General features: G+C 62.8%; 2 protein-coding genes across 2 annotated transcripts; one reads left to right on the forward strand and one right to left on the reverse strand.

Annotated features, from left to right (window-relative positions):
• Positions 1-84: 84 nt before the first annotated feature.
• On the reverse strand, positions 85-12404 carry NUMA1 (nuclear mitotic apparatus protein 1). Its single transcript, XM_085216507.1, is given in 26 exon segments — positions 85-332; positions 417-584; positions 672-698; positions 700-774; positions 961-1179; positions 1270-1406; positions 1492-1762; positions 1838-2084; positions 2164-2321; positions 2404-2622; positions 2712-2822; positions 2906-2974; positions 3606-3647; positions 4113-7529; positions 7931-8053; positions 8139-8279; positions 8550-8667; positions 9229-9346; positions 9731-9888; positions 10071-10197; positions 10378-10462; positions 10555-10635; positions 10826-10908; positions 11079-11158; positions 12105-12193; positions 12332-12404. Coding segments are annotated over 26 exon segments (6441 nt in total). The 5' UTR covers positions 12374-12404; the 3' UTR covers positions 85-296.
• A 2095-nt stretch (positions 12405-14499) lies between these two features.
• LRRC51 (leucine rich repeat containing 51) lies at positions 14500-17039 on the forward strand. Its single transcript, XM_085232492.1, has 6 exons — positions 14500-14582; positions 15109-15287; positions 15704-15799; positions 15884-16050; positions 16147-16295; positions 16403-17039. Exons 1-6 carry the CDS (start codon positions 14500-14502, stop codon positions 16533-16535), a joined length of 807 nt encoding a protein of 268 aa, XP_085088618.1. The 3' UTR covers positions 16536-17039.
• The last annotated feature ends 55 nt before the right edge of the window (positions 17040-17094 follow it).

The following is a 17094-nucleotide window of genomic DNA, read 5'->3' on the forward strand; positions in this document are numbered from 1 at the left end:
CTAACCCACATCACTCACCACAAAATCTAAACGTTCCTTGAACGTGCGGACGGTGTTCCTGCCTGTACAAACAGGACTCCAACAGCAGGAGAAAAATACAATTTATTTACAAGTAGAAACACTTTAAAAAGGTCTCCTCTCCCCTCCACGAAGGCAGCAGGGAGCCAGGGTCCCTCGGGGACTGATGTCACCATCCCCTTCCCTCTGCCCCGCACGCCCCACAGCGGTCCCGAGTCCCTTTGGTGTTGCTGAGCTGTGAGGCAGCAAGGAGGAGTGAGGAGACAGGCTGGGAAACCTCAGAACTTGGTGTCCTTCAGCGCTCTGCGGCCGGCCTGCAAGAGAGAAAGGGGTGAGGGATGGTCACCCCACAAAGGGGGCTCAGGAGGTGACCCCCCCAGCCCCCCCGGGTTGCCCACCTTGCCCTTGGGGGACTTGGCGGAGGCGATGCGGGGCGAGCGGCGCGCTGTGCCACGGGGGGAATTCTTGGGGGTGGTTTTCCTGTTGGCAGCTCGGCGCAGCAGGCTGTTTCCCAGCTTCTTGGGGGTGTTGAGGATGCTGAAGGCCATCGACTGACGCCGCTCGGGCTGGGAGGAAGAGAAAGGATGGTGAGGGGCTCGGAGTGGGCCAGGGAGCTCCGGTTCTCCTTCCCAGAGTCCCTCTGAGCTGCCCACCTGCTTGCTGGGCGCCTGCTGCTCTCCTCCGCCGGCTGAGGTGGGAGCTGCGCCGCTCCCGGGGGGTCTGGGGGCGTGGGAAGCAGCTGACAGGCTTCTTGGACTGGGAGAGAAGCAAGAGAGATCAGTGGGGACGTTCAGCTGGGAAATGGGATCATAACCGGGGGCGGGGGGCAGAGCTGGGACAGGAGCAGGGAAAGTCAGAAGGGCACGGAGTCTCCGCGCCCAGCAGCATCCGACGCATCGCACCCCGATCTTCAGGGTGGGACGTCGAGGGGTCTCTGCTCACCTCAGGGGTTTCGGGGCCCTGGTGGGATTCATCCGAGAGCCGTTTGCGCTGCTGCCGGGTGGTGATGCCACCGTGAGCCCACCCCCCTCCCAGCGTGCCGCGGCGGGCGGCCGTCCCCTCGGCGATCTGCGAGGGCTGCATGCTGGCGCGTCGCAGCGTCTCCGTCGGGTCGCCCGTCTTCATCTCCTCATCCGTGATGGTGCCCAGCAAGTCAGAGGGCTGCAGGGGCGGGGAAGAGCAGGAGTCAGGGGCCGCACGCACCTGGGTGCGGTGGGATGGGGTGGCTGGGTGCCCCCCTGCTGCCCTTACCCGGCTCTCCAGAGGGTAGCAGGTCTTGAGGTGCGGCGGGCAGGCGCGGTTGCGCTGCTGCAGCTCGGCGATGCGGTTCCAATCGTCCAGCTGCTCCGGTTCGTCCTGGCACGTCCCCAAGTAGATGCTGCTGCGACCTGAAGGCAAAACGGTGAGAGCTGGAGATGGGCAGCCCCGTGTTTAGACCAGGATAGAGCTCCCCGCCCACCCGGCCCCGCTCACCCAAGCTGGAGCTGCTGCCCGCCTGAGAGCGTCGCAGCGAGCTGCGCGTGGCCGGCCGGTAGCCGGGGAGGCTGAGCAGTGCAGCGTGGCCTGATGGCTCCTGAGGGGAGGAGGTGTCCAGCTTGGTCAGGGAGTCTTGCGAGGGGAAGCTGGCCAGGGAGCGTGCAGAGCGCAGCCGGGAACGCGCCGGGGCGGCTTTCTGGGGCTGCTCGGAGAGGATGCTGCTGAAGGACGCGTCCGCGCCGCCCGGCTCCTCCGTGGTGGTCTCTTTCTGGCAGAAGGAAGAGGGGAAGAGTGAGGTGATGCAGCAGACCCCCAGCCCTGCGTTTGGCTTGGCCCCCCTCACCTTGGTCATGGTGATGTTGATGATCTGCGTGGTGCGGCGGCGCCCCGAGCGCGTCCTGCAGCCCGACTCCAGCGAGACGTCGCCCAGAGAACCGACGCTGCTCTCCAGCTTGGGCTGCGTGCGGCTGGCGATGGGTGTGAAGTAGAGGCTCTCCAAGGACTCCACCTTCCGTGGCAGCCGCTGTGACGTGCGTGGCTCTGCGCCATCTGGCACGGCTGAGCCGTCCGAGTGCGAGCGGGTGGCTTTCCTGCAGGATGGGGCACAAGGGCTGAGCGTGGGGCTGGGGGGCAAAGCGGGGCTGGGGGCTCCACAAGGCAGCACTGTACCTGGTGGAGTTGAGTGGCTGCCCCTCGTCCAGGCTGAGGTCCAGGCTGTCGGTGCTGAGGTCGGAGGGATTTTGGCGGAAGCTCCCCGGTTCCTTCAGCGTGGCCTTGGGGGCCGGGAACTTGCCGGGCTCCCGAAGCTGCTGGTCGGCGAATTCCAGCTGGGGAGAAGCAGGGAGAGGTGGGCCAACTCTTACAGCAAGGAAGAGGAAGGAGGAAGGCAGAGAGTTGGGTCGTGCCTACCTGTGCCTCCAGACTGCGGACCTGCCCGCTCAGCTCCCTGCAGCTCAGCTCGGCCTCCTTGGCCTGCAGCACGCTCTGCTGCAGCTCCTTGGCCAAGCGCTCCGACTCCGTCCTCAGCTCCGCATTCTCCTTCTGCAGCTGCTCCATGGCCTTCAGCTTCTCTGCCAGGTCCTGGTTCTGCTGCTTCTTTGCATCATAGTGAGTTTTTGCCTTTTCCATCTGAGAAGAAGCAGAAGGAGTAGAAAAATCAGCAGGCTGTCGAGGTTCCTCACTGAGCGCAGGGATGGTGACAGCTTGCAGCAGCTCACCTGGGCTTTGTAGTGCTCGGCCGCCTGCTCCTTCTGTGCCAGCTGCTCCTGCAGCTCTGCCACCCTCTCCTGCTGGCGCGTGGCTTCACTCTGCAGCTCTCCTTCCAGCACCTGCATGGGAGGGATCGGATCAGAACCCTCCCCCAGCTCCACAGCAGAGCCACCCCAGCTGCCGAGCATCCCCATCCACCTACCTTAACTCTCTGCTGCTGGTTCCGCGCGGCCTTCTCATGCTGTGCCAGCTTCTTGTTCAGCTCCTCCACCTGGCAAGGCACAGGTTGGTCACCCGAGGGCAGCAGGCAGGGAAGGAAAAGTCTGCTCTCCCCTCCCCTGGCCATCCCCTTGCACACCCGTGGCCGATGCTGCCGTCTCCAGCGCCAACTGTCCACAGTGGGATCAAGCAGCAGGAGGAAGCTCAGCCCCAAATAGTTTTGCCGTGCCAAAGTTCAATGCGCTGTCCCAGGGGCTGTCACCTCCCCAGGGACGAGGGAGCATCCTGCAAAGCCCCTAGGCTGGGGACAGGGATGGGGGCTTTGTCCCCACAACGTGGGGCAGGGGATGGGGGTGACCCCGTGAGGAGCAGCCCCACGTTGGCCACGTCTGCTCGAGCAGCAGCAGTTCCCCAGAGGCTGGCTCTGAGATCTATGCTGCGTTAAGAAATAAAATAAAATAAAATAAAAAAAACACCCGCAATCCAACACCTCCAGCCCAATCTGTGAGGGTGGAAGGGTGGGACCCTGTTTCTCCTCCCGTGGGGTGAACATGAGAGCCCAAGGACCTGGAGCTGGGAACACCCCGCTGCCATCAGTGGGTAAGGAGGCAGCAGCTCTGCTGGCAGGCGGATGGGGCCGCGCGCCGTCACCGTTTAAGCAGCTGACACTCGATGTGTGTTACCTGCTTTGCTTGTTCTTTCTGAAATACCTCTAGCTGCTCCACCTGTGGCAAGCAAAAAGGAAAGGGTGAATACATGGCATGCACAGGGCACTGCCCCCTGCAAGTGTGGACCCCCCCAGCTCCCACCCCGAGGAGCCCAAGAGAAGGGTTTGTAGGGCTGCGAAGAAATCGGGGCTTCCCCTGTGCCTTAATGAACGTGGGCCTCAAGATAACCCCCCAGCTTAGGAACAGGGATGGGGTTGGAGCAAAGACACCTGGGGTTGGTGAACCTGGGCCGTAAGACAGCCCCTGGCTTAGGAATGGGGATGAGGTGGGAGCAGAGCCCTGGCTCCGAGGGCTTTTGAGAAGCAACCAGGTCAGCTGGAAGCCACCACAGCCCTGGGCAGACCCAGCAGAAGCGAGTGACACGGAGCCCGTGTGCCCTCCCCGCGGCGCAGTCCCATCCCGAGCGCTCTGCCCCAAAACCCACGTCGTGCACCCACACTGCGGAGCTCCACCAGCCCCTACCTGCGCCATCAGCTTCTGCCTCCCCTCCTGAAACTTCTGTCTCTCCTCCAGCACCTTCACCTTGGCGTTTTCATACTTATTGCTCATCGCCTCCAGCTTCCTGGCCGCCTCCTCGGCCTCCTGCCTGCTGCTGGCCATCGCCTTCTCCGCCTCCAGCCTCACGCACTCCAGTTCCCGTGTGTGCTTCTCCCTCACCTGCCCCAGCTCAGCATCCAGGCGCTGCTGCCCGCGGCTCACGCTCTCACTCAGCGCACGGTTCTCCTCAGCCAGCCGGCCGTTGGCTGCTTGTAGGGCTGCCAGCCTCTCGCTGGAGCTCGCTGCCTCCTTCTGCAGCCGCTGCAGCGCACGCTCCTGCTCAGCTGCTCTGTCACGCAGGGCCGGCAGCTCGGCCACCTCCAGCCTGGCCCGGGCCAGCTCCGCCTGCAGCGCGTTGGTGGCCTTCGCCCTCTGCTCCAGGTCCTCGCGGTGCTTGCTCTCCAGCGAGGCACGCTCAGCTTGCAGCTGCTGGCACAGGTGTTTCAGCGGCACCACCTCTCCGGCCAACGCCTGGGCGCTGCCCAGCTCCTGCTGCAGGGAGGAGAGGAGCTGCTCCTTCTGGAAGAACTTGTCCTGACAGACCTTCACCTCCTGCCGCAACTCCTCCTCGCGCTCGCTCTGGCAGTGGCGGTCCCTCTTCAGTGCCTCGATGGTCATCCGCTGCTTCTCCATCTCCTCCTGGCACCGCTGCACCTCCACCTTCATCAGCGAGCAGCGCTCGGCCGCCCGCGACGCGGCCGTGGCCATCTCGGCCTGCAGCACCCGCAGCCTCTCCTCCAGCTTCTTGCTCTTCTCCGACTCGGCCATGATCAGGCGCTTCAGCTCCTTGCTCTCGCCCTCCTTCTCGGAGAGCTGCCGGCGCAGGATGGACACCTCTTGCTCCAGGCTGCCCAGCAGGCTGTTCTTCCTCTCCAGCTCCTGGATGCACTGCGACAGCTGCTCCTTCCAGCCCTCCTCCAGGTGGCCCTTCTCCTGCGCCGCAGCATGCAGGGACGCCAGCTCCTTCTCGGCAGCAGCCACGGCCGTTTTGCTCTGTGCAAGCTCCTTGCTCTTGTCCTGCAGCTCCTTCCTCAGGCTCTCCATGGCGCCATCCTGCAGGGCCTGGGCTGAGCGTGAGGCCTCCAGCTGCCTCTGCAGCTCTGCTGCCGTCTCCCGGTGCTGCGCCGCTTCCCTCCGTGACGCCTCCAGTTCTGCCTGCTGCTGCTGGGACGCGGCAGCCCGACCTTCAGCCACGGCTTTCTCCAGCCCTGTGATGGTGTCCTGCTGCTCCCGGCACTTCTGCTCCAGCTGCTCCACTTCCACGCTCAGCATCTGGGCCTCCTTCAGCTTCTCCTGGTAAAGGTCCTGGCTGGAACCAGACTCCTGCTCTCGGTGGCGAATCTTCTCCTCCAGGTTTTTGAGGGATGCCTCCTTGGCGTACACCGCCTTGATGCTGTCCACCTCGGCATCCCGGCTCCGGGCAGCCTCCAGGAAGCCCTGCAGCTCGCTGTCCATCTTGGATGCCCGCTCCTTCACCGCTTCCACCGAGGCAAGCTCCCCTTTCAGTTTGCTGACCGTCTTCTGCAGGTCCCTCAGTTCCTCGCCCCGCGAGACGTTCTTCAGCCGCAGCTCATCCAGCTCTCCCTCCTTCTCCTCGATCAGCTCCAAGGACCGCGCCAGCTCCTGCTGGTGCACCGAGCGCTCCACCCGCTGCTCGTTGATGGAGTTCTGCAGCTGTACCTCCAGCTCTGCCTTGCGTGCTTTCTCAGCGGCGCAATCAGCCCTGGCGTCCTCCAGTTCCTTCTGCAGGCGCTTTGCCTCCTCGTCATGCCGTGCCAGCTCCTGCCCGTGCTCCCGAGCCGCCTCCTCCAGCGCCGCGCTCAGCCGGGCCACCTCGCCGGCCTCCTGCATGGCCACGGCTTCCAGCTCCTTGGACTTCAGCCTCTCCTGTGACAGCTCCTTGGAGATGGTCTCGAGCGCTTCGCTCGCCTTCTGCACCTCTGCCTCCAACTTCACCACGCGCTCTGCGCTCGCCAGCTTCTCCTGCTCCTTGCCTTCCTTCTGCTTAGTGCTGGCCAGCTGGGCCTGGAGGGCGGCCAGCTGCTCCTGCTGCTCACTGGCCATGCGTGCCATGCGGGCTTCCAGGTCTGCCACCTTCTCCTGCTCGGTCTGCAGCTGTTGGCAGACCTGCCTGTTCTCCCGGCTCAGCTCCTGCAGCCTCTTCTCCAGCCTGCCACGCTCTCCTTCCTCCCCCTTGGCCACCTCGGCCAGCTGTCGCTGCAGGGCTGCCGTCTCCTCCTGGTGCTCCTCTGCCACCTGCTGCAGCCGTGCTTCCAGTGCCTGCCTCCTGGCCAGCTCCTCTCCTCGCTCCTGCAGGGCCTGCTCACCACACTGCACCAGCTGCTGCTTCTCCGCCTCCAGCTCTGCAATCCGGGCCAGGTTCCCCTCCAGACTCTCAGCTGCCCTCCTCTTCTCGTCCTCCAGAATGCCCTCAGTGTTGCGTACCGACTCCTCCAGGAAGAGCAGCCGCTCCTGCAGGCGCGTGTTCTCCTTGGCCACCTTCTCCTTGTCAGCCAGCTTCTGCTGGCTCTCCTTCAGCTTGCCCTCCAGCTCCCGCAGCTGGGCTCGCAGCGTCTCGGTGCTCCCCGCTTGGGCCGAGCTCTGCTGGCACTGTGCATTGAGCTCGAGCACACGGGCTTGCAGCTCTTGGACCTTCTCATTCAACTCAGCTTTCTCCTGCTGCATTTCCATGGACGAAGCTTTGCTGGCCGCCTCCAGGCTCTGCAGCTGGTTGCTCAGGGCCGCCAGCTGCATTTCCTTGGCTTGCTGCAAGTGCTGCAGCTGCTGCAGGGCTGCATCCCTCTCCTGGACAGCTTTCTCACATTCAGCCCCGAGCTGCCTGGTTTTCCCTTCCGCCTCCTGCGTGACCCGTACCAGCTCCCCCTCGCTGTGCTTGAGGCTGGCACCCAGCTGCTCCACGCGCCGGCTCAGCTCGCTGACAGCCTCCTGGGAGGCCACGTCCCGCCGCCGCAGCTCCTCTGCCTGCACCCGCTCCTTCTCTGCCTGCAGCCGCAGCCCAGCTGCCTCCTGCTCCTGCTGCTGCAGGAATCCACTCAGTTTGTCCACCTCCGCCTTCAGTGTGTCCGCCTGGGCCGTCAGGCGCGCCTCCTGTGCCCGCAGCTCCTGCTCCAGCTTCTCCTTGGCCAGGTGCAGCTCGGAGACGGAGCTCTGCAGGGTGGAGATGTGGGTGCCAAGCTGGAACTTCTCCATCTCAAAGCGGCTGCGCTCCGCCTGCAGTGCTGCATCCCACTGGCTCTTCTCCTCCTCCAGCTGCAGGACGGAGGCTTGGAGCTTGACGCCTTTGGTGGTGAGGCTGGACACCTCCTGCTTGAGCTCTTCCAGCTGGCGGAGAGAAAAGGAAGGAGGGAAAACATAACAAAAACATCCCCAGATATCATTCGAGCAGCACTCAACAATTCCACAAGAACTTTACAGCCAGTGAGCCCACTGCACACCCCCAGCAAGCCGAGCCCTGCCTTCACTTCAGGCATTTCTGAGAGCAAAAACCCCTTCCTTCACTGTGCAGAAGCAGCCCCATCCCCACTGGGGCAGCCAGCAGGGAGCTGCAGTCCCAAACACTCGTGCAGATGGCATGCTCAGCCCCACAGCAGGCACACTGAAGGGAGCACCCAGCTCTGTCCCCTCACTGCTGCATGCTGGGGGCATAGCAGGATGGGCTGCTGGGCACTGCCATGGCTGGAAGAGCTTTGAGCTTGCTCTCATCACAAACAACCTGTCTGTACCTTCAGGACGTCACCCATGACCTCTCCCTTTTCCTGCGTGCTGCAGTCTCCCAGTTTGGCCAGCTGGTCTTCCAGCAGGGAAATCTTCCCCTGAAGGATCTCCACCTTCTCTTCCAGACATTTCTGCAGACACAGACAGGTGATGGAGCAGGGCAGGAGGCGGGGGACACTTGCTGCTCTCAGGGGACACCCATCCCCAGCCCCTCACCTTCTCCTGCAGCACAGCCCTCAGCTCACCCTCCAGCTGCGCCTGCTTTGCTTGGGACTGCGTCAGCGCAGCGTTGTGCTCCTCGGAGAGCTCATTCAGGGCATCCTGCAGCTGCACCATGTGGCTGGCGATCTCCCGCAGCTGTGAGGGAAGCAGGGAAGTCAGCTCAGCATGGAAACATTGGAGGCCATCCCAAATCCGGGTGCTTGCAGGGCTTCATCAGCCACACCACATCCAAGGTGCTGAACGCAGGCAACATTTACAGACCACAAAGGACAAACCCAAAATGTACTTTGTACCCACTGCCAACGCAGCTTTTGTTTTTAAAGGCTGATGCTGCCCTTGCTTCAAGGGCTGTCTTGTAAGGAGCACTGCCAACAAGATGCAAAACAGGAGAGTGCAGCCCCGTACCTTGAAGGAAAGGTCCCCGTTCTCCTCGGAGAGCTGGTTGATTTTGCGGTCCATCTGGCCCTTCTCCGTCTTCAGATCCTGGCACTGCTTCAGGGCCTCGTGCAAGCGCACCAGCAGGCTGTGGGAGAGCAGTGGCACATCTCAGCAAGAGCAAGGGAAGAGAGGGCATCACTGGGGACACCAGGGTATGCAGGCATCTCTGCATGGTGCTGAGAAAGCCCTAAGTGGGGCCTTGACAAGCCATGAAGCAGAACACGGCTGGGGCAGTTGGTGTTTGAGCTCTGTGTGGCCCCGACCACTCTGAACCAGAGCTGCAGGACTCCAGTTAGAACCTTGCAACACGAAAAAAATCAGTGAAACAGCTTCCAGGCTGCAGACAGGGGACGGGGCAGAGAGTGGGACACAGCACGGCAATGACAGTTCTAACCCAGCTCAGATCTGATGCAACTAACAGTTGGCAAAGGGATGGGAGCTCAAAGACCCACTCTCAGGATTTATAGTTTTAGGCCAAAAGCAGCTTCTGGGCTCGCTCAGCTGCAGCCCATCGTGAGCTCGGTGGCTGCACTGAAGATTCCTGCACCAAATCCAACAGCTGGGCTCCAGCAATGGGAACCTTTAGGAAACAGCATCCAATATCACCCCAAAAGCTTTCAGGGACACAGAAACCCGCGAGCGTTACCTCTCGTTCCTCTCCCTCAGCTCCTCCATCTCCTTGGGCTCCAGCTGGTCTGCAGCTTGCTTCTCATTGAGCAGAGCCAAGCGGTCAATGCGGTGCTGCATCATGTTGATCTGAGCCTCTGGAGAGCGTGGAAAAGAGGGCACGTCACCACGAGAAGGGCACACCACCCCCTGCTGCTAGGCTGAGCCCCCAGCACAGCGTGGGACACTCATCCCTCTGCCCAGGGGAAAGCTAAGGCACAAGGAGCCAGACTGGGCAACACTGGCATCATTCAGGCAGCTCCGGTTGCCCAGAATTTATTGAGTGAAAAAGGAAAGGAGGAACTGGAGCAAAGCAGAGCCAACCCCAACATGCTTGCTCTGAAGCTGCATGCTGTGCTCATCTGGGCTCAGGACCTGAGCATGGTTCTAGTGGGGTCAAAGCCATCACAGAAAGTCCCAAACTCACAGGTCCCTGCCCTGGAGACCCTCCCTGTGCCCGGGACACCCCCCCAGGCACCTACCCTTCTCAGTGATGAGTTTGCGGTTCTCTGCCAGCTCCATCTCCAGCTCGTCCCGGTTCTCCCTCTCGATAGCCAGCTGCTTCTTCAACCTTCGCAGCTGAAACTGAGGGGTCTGCAGGACATCCCCCACAGGTGAGGCTGGTGCTCCAGGGAGCATGCTGCAGGAGGAACGCTGCTTAGCATCAGAGACACAGAGCCCAGCCCCCTGCAACCCAGCCCAGGACAGGAGGAGACACCAGCTGCTCTGGAAAGTGTCCGTGCTTGCTATTGGCAAAGAATCCCCGGTGACACCTCCATGTCCCATCCCCCCCCCAAAACGTGCCAGAGGACAAGGACGTACTTGTTCATGCTGGAGGAGGAGGAGGAGGCGATCTTCTGCAGCTCCAGGAAGCGCACCTGCGGGTGGGAGAGCCCTGGCGAGCGCTCCTCAGAGCTGCTGCTGGATGTCCCGGGCGAGGATAGCGGTGCTGGGAGGCAAGGAGCACGGTTCAGGTTTTGGTTTCATACAAGGAGGAAGGAATCAGAAGGATGAAGGCTCAGATCCGAAGTCCCAACCAGATCCCAGCTGGGGCAGACCCCTCCTCTTTCCTCCCTGCACACCTCACTGCTGACAGCTAGCACCAGGCTCGACCCAGTGCCACGCTCACCTCTGCGCTGCAGGAATGCTTCCAGGTTCTCACTCAGGCTCTCCTCATGGTCCAGCACGAACTTGAGGATGGTGGCCAGCTCGACCTGTGGGACAGGAGCCACGAGAACAGGGCTCCAGGTGAGCTCTGGCATGGAGGTGTGGGTGCACACCCAGCCCTGGGACCTCGGGGCATTACCTGGACCTGGTAATCGAACTCATTCCAATCCCGGGGGCTCTTGCTGCTCATGGAGCTGTGGTACAGGAGCAGCACGGCTACCTGGAAGCAGGCCGTGTGTCAGGGGGAGTCAGGTGGCACCAGGCACGCGCCAACACTCCTCGAGGTGCAGCCACCATCTCAGAGCCACCATCAGCCCCGGGGACACTGCAGTCCCACCAGGGTATCCCACGTTTTCTCACGGCAGAGAGAACGTGTGATGGGCCAGAAGACCCGCGTGGCACCGAGGTACCTTGGCCAACTCCAGCTCTTCTCCCTCCAGCAGCTTCTGTGCTGACACCAGGTTCTCCGTGGCCGATTTGTGCTTGCAGAGCTCTGCAATGCAAAAGAAGGTTTCCAAGCACAGGAGCAAGGAAGAGCAGAAGGAAGGAAAGGAGATGCAGCCTGATGCTGGGACACAGCCCTCCAGGCACCCGGGGGCACCACAGATGTGTGCCTGCAGGGAAGGGGCCAGGCTGCAAGATGGGACCATGCTGGGCTCTTACTCTGCAGGAAACCACAGATGAAGGTTGCTCGCTCTGCCAGGGGCTGCTCCAGGACGGACTCCCCCTCCTCAGTCCTGTGGCTGCAAGAGAGCACGGGCAGTGTGAGTGCTATGCAAGAGGTGGAACAAAGGCTGCTTTCACAGCCCAGAGGCGGCTCTTTGGCTCTCTGCAAGCTGGGGTTTTCCCCGAGCTGCCTGGCAGCAAAGTGAGCAATCCCTGCTGCTGGCAGCCGCAATAAAACCGGCGGGGGGGGTTCAGGGCTTCCAGCCCCCCCAGGATCAGCACACCACACTGCACGCTGTGCTCTGGGGCTCGCTTCTGGGCAGGGCAAATCACAGAGAGGAGCAAAGCTGCTGGGTTTAAGGAAGGAACCGCAGCTGGCTGCCGTGGCTCTCGTCCAACGCTTCTGCTCAGCGCAGCCAACACAAATGCAGACCACGTGCCTGCCAGCCACGCTCTGCCGACAGTGCTCACCCTCACAACACCACAAACGGGGGGATTTGGTGCAGGGATTGGCTGTGGGGTGAGCGCATGGTGCTGTGATCCCGGCTAATCCCAGCCAGAGCGCAGCCGGAGAGGTGAAGCAGCTCTGACTAAATATATCTCGGTGCACGGCTCCTTCCTCCCCGCCCTGCTCCGAGCAGCTCTTGTTACACCGTGCTGGAGATAATTATAGCAAGGACTGAGCTCCTCGGGACCGGCTGCGGGAGCACGGCTCGCTGGGGCACTAATTACACGCCAGCTTTAATCACCCTTGCGCTCCAAGTGACGGATGCAGCTCCCAAGATTGGAGTTCTGCCCCTCCCCGCCCCAAAAGCTGCCCTGTGCTGCGATGGGTCAAGAGGGGAGGGGTCTGTGCCCACTCCGTGGGATGCTCCTTCATGGACCCACAGCTTCCTCAGGACCCTCCCTCCAGGAGAAGCGTTCACACCCCTTCCTTCTCCCAGCAGCATTTGAGGAAGGAAAGCAACTCCCGCTGCCCGGGGGGTGGGAGAGGTAATTACACCCCTTGCCCTGAGCACTCACATCTTATTGATGATCTGGATGAAAACACGGCAGTCCTGCAGCTGGGACAGATCGCCGAGCGGCTCCGTGCACACCTTGGTGCTGTTCACCTAGAAATGAAGGGGGAGCTCAGGAAGCAGCACCCACAACTCAAATCCCAAGCAGCACCGTGGCTTCTTGTCCCCAGCCCCAAAGCCTGAGCCCCTTGGGGTCCTTGCAGCCCCCCCAGCACCATCACTGTGTGTTACCCAAGCGAGGAGCGCGGCGGCTCTGGCGGTGTGGAGCGGCATCGCTGCGAGGCTGCCAGTGTAACGCCCAGACCTGGAAACACCAACAAACAGGAAAAAAATTCAAAGCATTTAAAGAACCAAACATCACAATTCTGCTTTTGCACGTGATGAAGAAGGATGCGTCCCCTCCGCCCCGCGGTGTTACCGAAGGGAACAGCCAACATCTTCATTTTTAGGAGAAAGAAGCCCGGCGGAGTGCTCGGGGACAGCAGTAGGTGTCCCCTGTCCCCACAGCACGACGCTCCCAGCCCCACGTCGGCAGAGGACAACGGCACAGCCAGCAGCACGCAGCACAGAGCAGTGATTGTAGTCAGCTGACCTACATTCTCTGGGAACATGGGGCTCGGGGGGAGCAGGGGAGCACACTGCCAAGCGTGGCGGTGCCCGGGCACCTCGCGGTGTGCACGAGGTCACCATCCTTTCCTCCTTTCAGAGCCAGGAGCAGGGAGCACCCTCACGAGCTCCCAAACCCAGGGAGCCCACCAGAGGATTTGTTTGGCCCTCGCACGGCCACAGGGCACAACCCAGCTCTCCCCTCTCCCCCCCCCCCGCTCCTTTAGAAGCCCAACATCTGGCAGAGCACACGGGGGGGCTGGGAGGGGCTGGTGACAGCGCTGTCACCACCGGTGTGCTACCCAGGATCTCAGCCATGGGGTGCTGCCCCCTTTCCTGCCCCACCACCCGTCACCACACGCGTCCCCACGTCCATCCTGCAGGAGTCACCTCCCTGCCCCCAGCTCTCTGCTATCTCCAGGCAGCAGAAGTCTCCCCTCTACTATCAGGGGGGGCCCAGCGTCCGCCCCCCGGAACACGCAGGGTTTGGCCACGCATGGTGCAAACCACGTCCCCATCCCTTGGCTCTCCCCCAGCGCTGCTCCTCAGGACACAGCGGTGACACGGGGGTCCCCACAGTGGTCACCCACACAGGAAGGCCCCCCCGGCCCTGCTCAGTGCCACAGCCATGCACCCACGGGATCTCTGCCAGCCCCTCCCTCACCCCCCCCCAGCGACCTTTGCCTCCTCCGCCCCGGGGGTTGGACATAACCCAAAAACACCACGTGGGAATGGGGGTCCCCAAGGGCTGCAGCTCCCTGTGCCCACCCGCGGGCAGGGCAGGGTGGAAGGCAGAACCTAGAGGGGCTCTGGTTGTATCCGGTGGCACTGGGGTGGGGGTGACACTGGGCACTGGGGCTCGGTGACAGCAGCAGGATGGTGACATCCCTGCAGTGACAGCACTGTGCCCCCATTTCCCCGCGTTCTGAGCTACGGCACTTCCACCTCCTCCTCCTCCTCCTCCATTGGCAGCACCAACCCGGACCCAAAGCCGCGGGAAGGAGCAAAGCGAAAGGACCCAACGCTTCCCCCCAGGTTTCCTCCACAACAGGAGGAGACGCAAAACGCTCCAGCAGTGCCATCCCCGTGTTGTTGTTTCTGCTTCCACTCCCCCCCTCCCCCCCCCATGCCCGCTCCGTCACAACACAGCGTTACGCAAGGCAGCACCCTCCTCAGGGCACAGCACTGTGGGGGGAGGACAGACCCCCAAACCCTCCCAGGGAGCATCTGGTGGTGCTCCCCAACCCCACACAGCCTCCCTCCGTGGGGCAGCGGGGTTCACACCCAGCAGGATGAGGGGTGGGGGGGGCAACACACCCCTTGGGGGGGGGCACAGAGCACCCGGATGTTGGCGAGCGCAACTCAGCACAGCACCCAGAATGGGGGGCTGCAAGCCACGGGGGGCTGCAAGCCAAGGGCTGTCCCCCTCTCCTCCCCCCCCCCCCCCCCCCGCCGCTGCCTCCTCCTCCTTTTCCGTCCTCTCCTTTTCCTCCTCCTCCCCGCTGCAAACAAACACGGAAGGCACACAAAAGTCTTTGTTGGGCTCTTACCGGAGCGCCGTTGCCGTGCCCTGTGCCCCCCCCTCCCGGCGTCAATCCTCCATCCGAGCAGCCCCCTCCCCCCCCCCCCGGCCGGCAGCAGTTGGGGGGCACCGAAGAATCTGCACAAAGAAAAGTTGTTGGGTCCGCGCTGGGGCTGCTCCAGGAGATGGTTTCCCTTCCTGGCCCAACGCCGCCCCACGTCACGGCCGCTGCGCGCGTTAAAGGCGCACGGCACCAAAATGCTGCGCGGGGATGGGTTCAATACACAGAGCCAAACGCGGCCCCAGAGCGCGGGGTTCTGACCGCAGATCCCAAAGCCAGACCCCGGACTGCAGGTCCCAAACCCGGCCTTCGTGCCCAGACCCCACATTCCACATCTCTCAGCCCAGGCCTCAAACCCAGCCCCAGAGGCCGGGCCCAGATTCAGGCCCCACAACCCAAATCCTGACTCGAGGCCCCGATCCCACAGCCCAGGCCCGGACCCCCGGCCCCAGACCCTGAGCCAAAGCCCCAGACCCCAGACCCCGGCCCCACACCCCAGCTCCAGCCCCAGATCCTGACCCAAGGCCCCAGGCCCTGACCTCAGACTCTGATCCCACACTCCAGGCTCAAGGCCCCAGGCCCAGATCCAGGCCTCAGACCCCAACCACAGATGCTACACCCCACACCGACCTCAGACCCCGACCCCGAATCCCACAACCAGACCTCAAACTCCAACCCCAAATCTCGCACCCCGACCCCAGACCCCAACCCAAACCCCACACCCAGACCCTAAATCCCACACCCCACACCCAGGCCCCATACCCAGACCCCTACCTCAAGCTCCGCCCCCTCTGCTTATGCCCCGCCCCCTCCGCTTAGGCTCCGCCCCTCGCCGCCGGGATTCAAACGCCCCCTGCCGCCCTCCGCCATTGGCTGCCTCCGCGGTGACGTAGCATCGCGTGATTGGGTGCCGCGCCACCCGAATGCGGGCGGGCTCCGAAAACTCGGCCGCCGAGTCCAAAGTCTCGCGAGAGGCGCGGGGCACGCTGGGAGCGGCGGTGTGTTGTTGGGGGGGGGCGCGTTGCCAAGGCAACGGCGGCGTGTGGGGCCGGGCTGTGGGGTTCTGGGGGGCATATTGGGGTACGTGTGGGGCTGGGAGCTGTATTAAGGCCAAGGGACACGTGTGGGGGCAAACTGGGGGAATTGGGACACGTATCCAATGGGGTGAGGGGATTTGTGGGGCTGTGGTGGGGTGTGGGGGGCAAATGGGGTGGGGGGGAATTGGGGTCTGTATGGAGGAGCTGTGGGGCCTGGGGGATGGGCATGGGGTTGCCATAGGGTGTGGGGTGCTTTGGGAGGGGGCAATAGGGATTGCTGTAGGGCTGCAGTGGGGCCAGGCCCTATAGGAGCATATGGGGGGGGGCAGTCTGACCCCACAACCCCCTCAGTGAGCATCTCTGTGCCCCATTGCCAGGCTGGCCCCTGCCCCACAGTGATGCCAGCCCGCCTGCTTCCCCCGAGCTCATCCCCCCCCTTGACTTCTCCTTCTTCCCACTGCGTTCCCTGCAGGGTGAGTATAGGGTGCCCCTCCCCCCACCCCCTTTAACTCACCCCACATAGGGTGGGTTTGGGCTCTCACAGCCCTGCCCCACAGATCTGAGCCCCGAGGGCAGCCCTTCTCCCACCCTGGCCCTCCGCCTGCCCTACACCGGGCTGAGCAACCTGGTGGGGCTGCAGCCCACCCTGCAGCAGCTCCTGGCCAACCCCACACAGCTCCGTTGGCTCGACCTCTCCTTCAACTGCCTGACCACCATTGACCAGGTGAGTGAGATAGGGAGGAAAAGGGTGAAGCTCGCAGCCCCGCGCAGTGGGGGGCTGTAAGTCCAGACTCTCGGTTTTGCCACCCCCACCAACCAGGTGCTGACCACGCTGGGGGGGCTGCAGAGCCTCTACCTGCACGGGAACACCATCAGCTGCCTGAGTGAGGTGGACAAACTGGGAGCTCTGAGCCAGCTGCACCGCCTGACGTTGTATGGGAACCCTATGGAGGAGGAGGAGGGCTACAGGTAAGGTGGAGGGGGCTGCAGATGAAACCCAGCCCGTTCCCCCCTGTCTCCCCCCCTCCCCACCATCACCTCACTGGGCTGCTTGCCCCACTGAGCTTCCCCCACAGGTGCTACGTGCTGGCCCTGCTGCCCCAGCTCAGCACCCTGGATTTCAGTGCTGTGACCCCGCAGGAGCGCAGGGAGGTGGCTGTGTGGGGAGGCATCCGCAGGCAGCCCCGACCCCACCGAGCTTCGGAATGAGAGGTGGGAACAAAAGAAAAGGGCACCCAACCCCACTGCCGGGCTGCCCCGTGGCACCCAGCCACAGGATTTTGTCATTTGGGGCACAGCTTTCGTGTCACTGCTGTGCTGTGTGGGTTGGGCTGCTGGGGACAAGGCAGGAGGATGAGGAGGGGGGGAAAACGCGTTCGCCTCCATGTTATCACAGCCACTTCTGGGCTGAGTTTACCCCCAAAATGTAGGGCATGGCTTCCAGAGTGTCTCCCCCACACCCTGGAGCCACCAGCACAACCACATCACCGTTACCTGGCAGTACAGCCTGTGCCCACCCTGGGGCTGTGCCGAGTCAGAGATGAGGGGTCAGGGTGGGTCTTTTTTTTTTTGGCAGCACCCCCCAGTCTTTGGGCAGGAAGAGGAGCAGCAGGTGGAGGGGGTGCCAGAAACCACCTGGGAGCACCAAGATGTTTGTAAGGGGGGGAAGGGAGAGCAAATCCTATACAACCCCCCCCCAAAAAAAAAAAATAAGCAGCCAACAGAGCAGGTAATGAATGAACCCACAGCCACCCGGTGCCCAGCGACC

Source organism: Meleagris gallopavo, chromosome 1, assembly GCF_905368555.1.
Source record: "Meleagris gallopavo chromosome 1, MGAL_WU_HG_1.1, whole genome shotgun sequence".
NCBI lineage: Eukaryota > Metazoa > Chordata > Aves > Galliformes > Phasianidae > Meleagris > Meleagris gallopavo.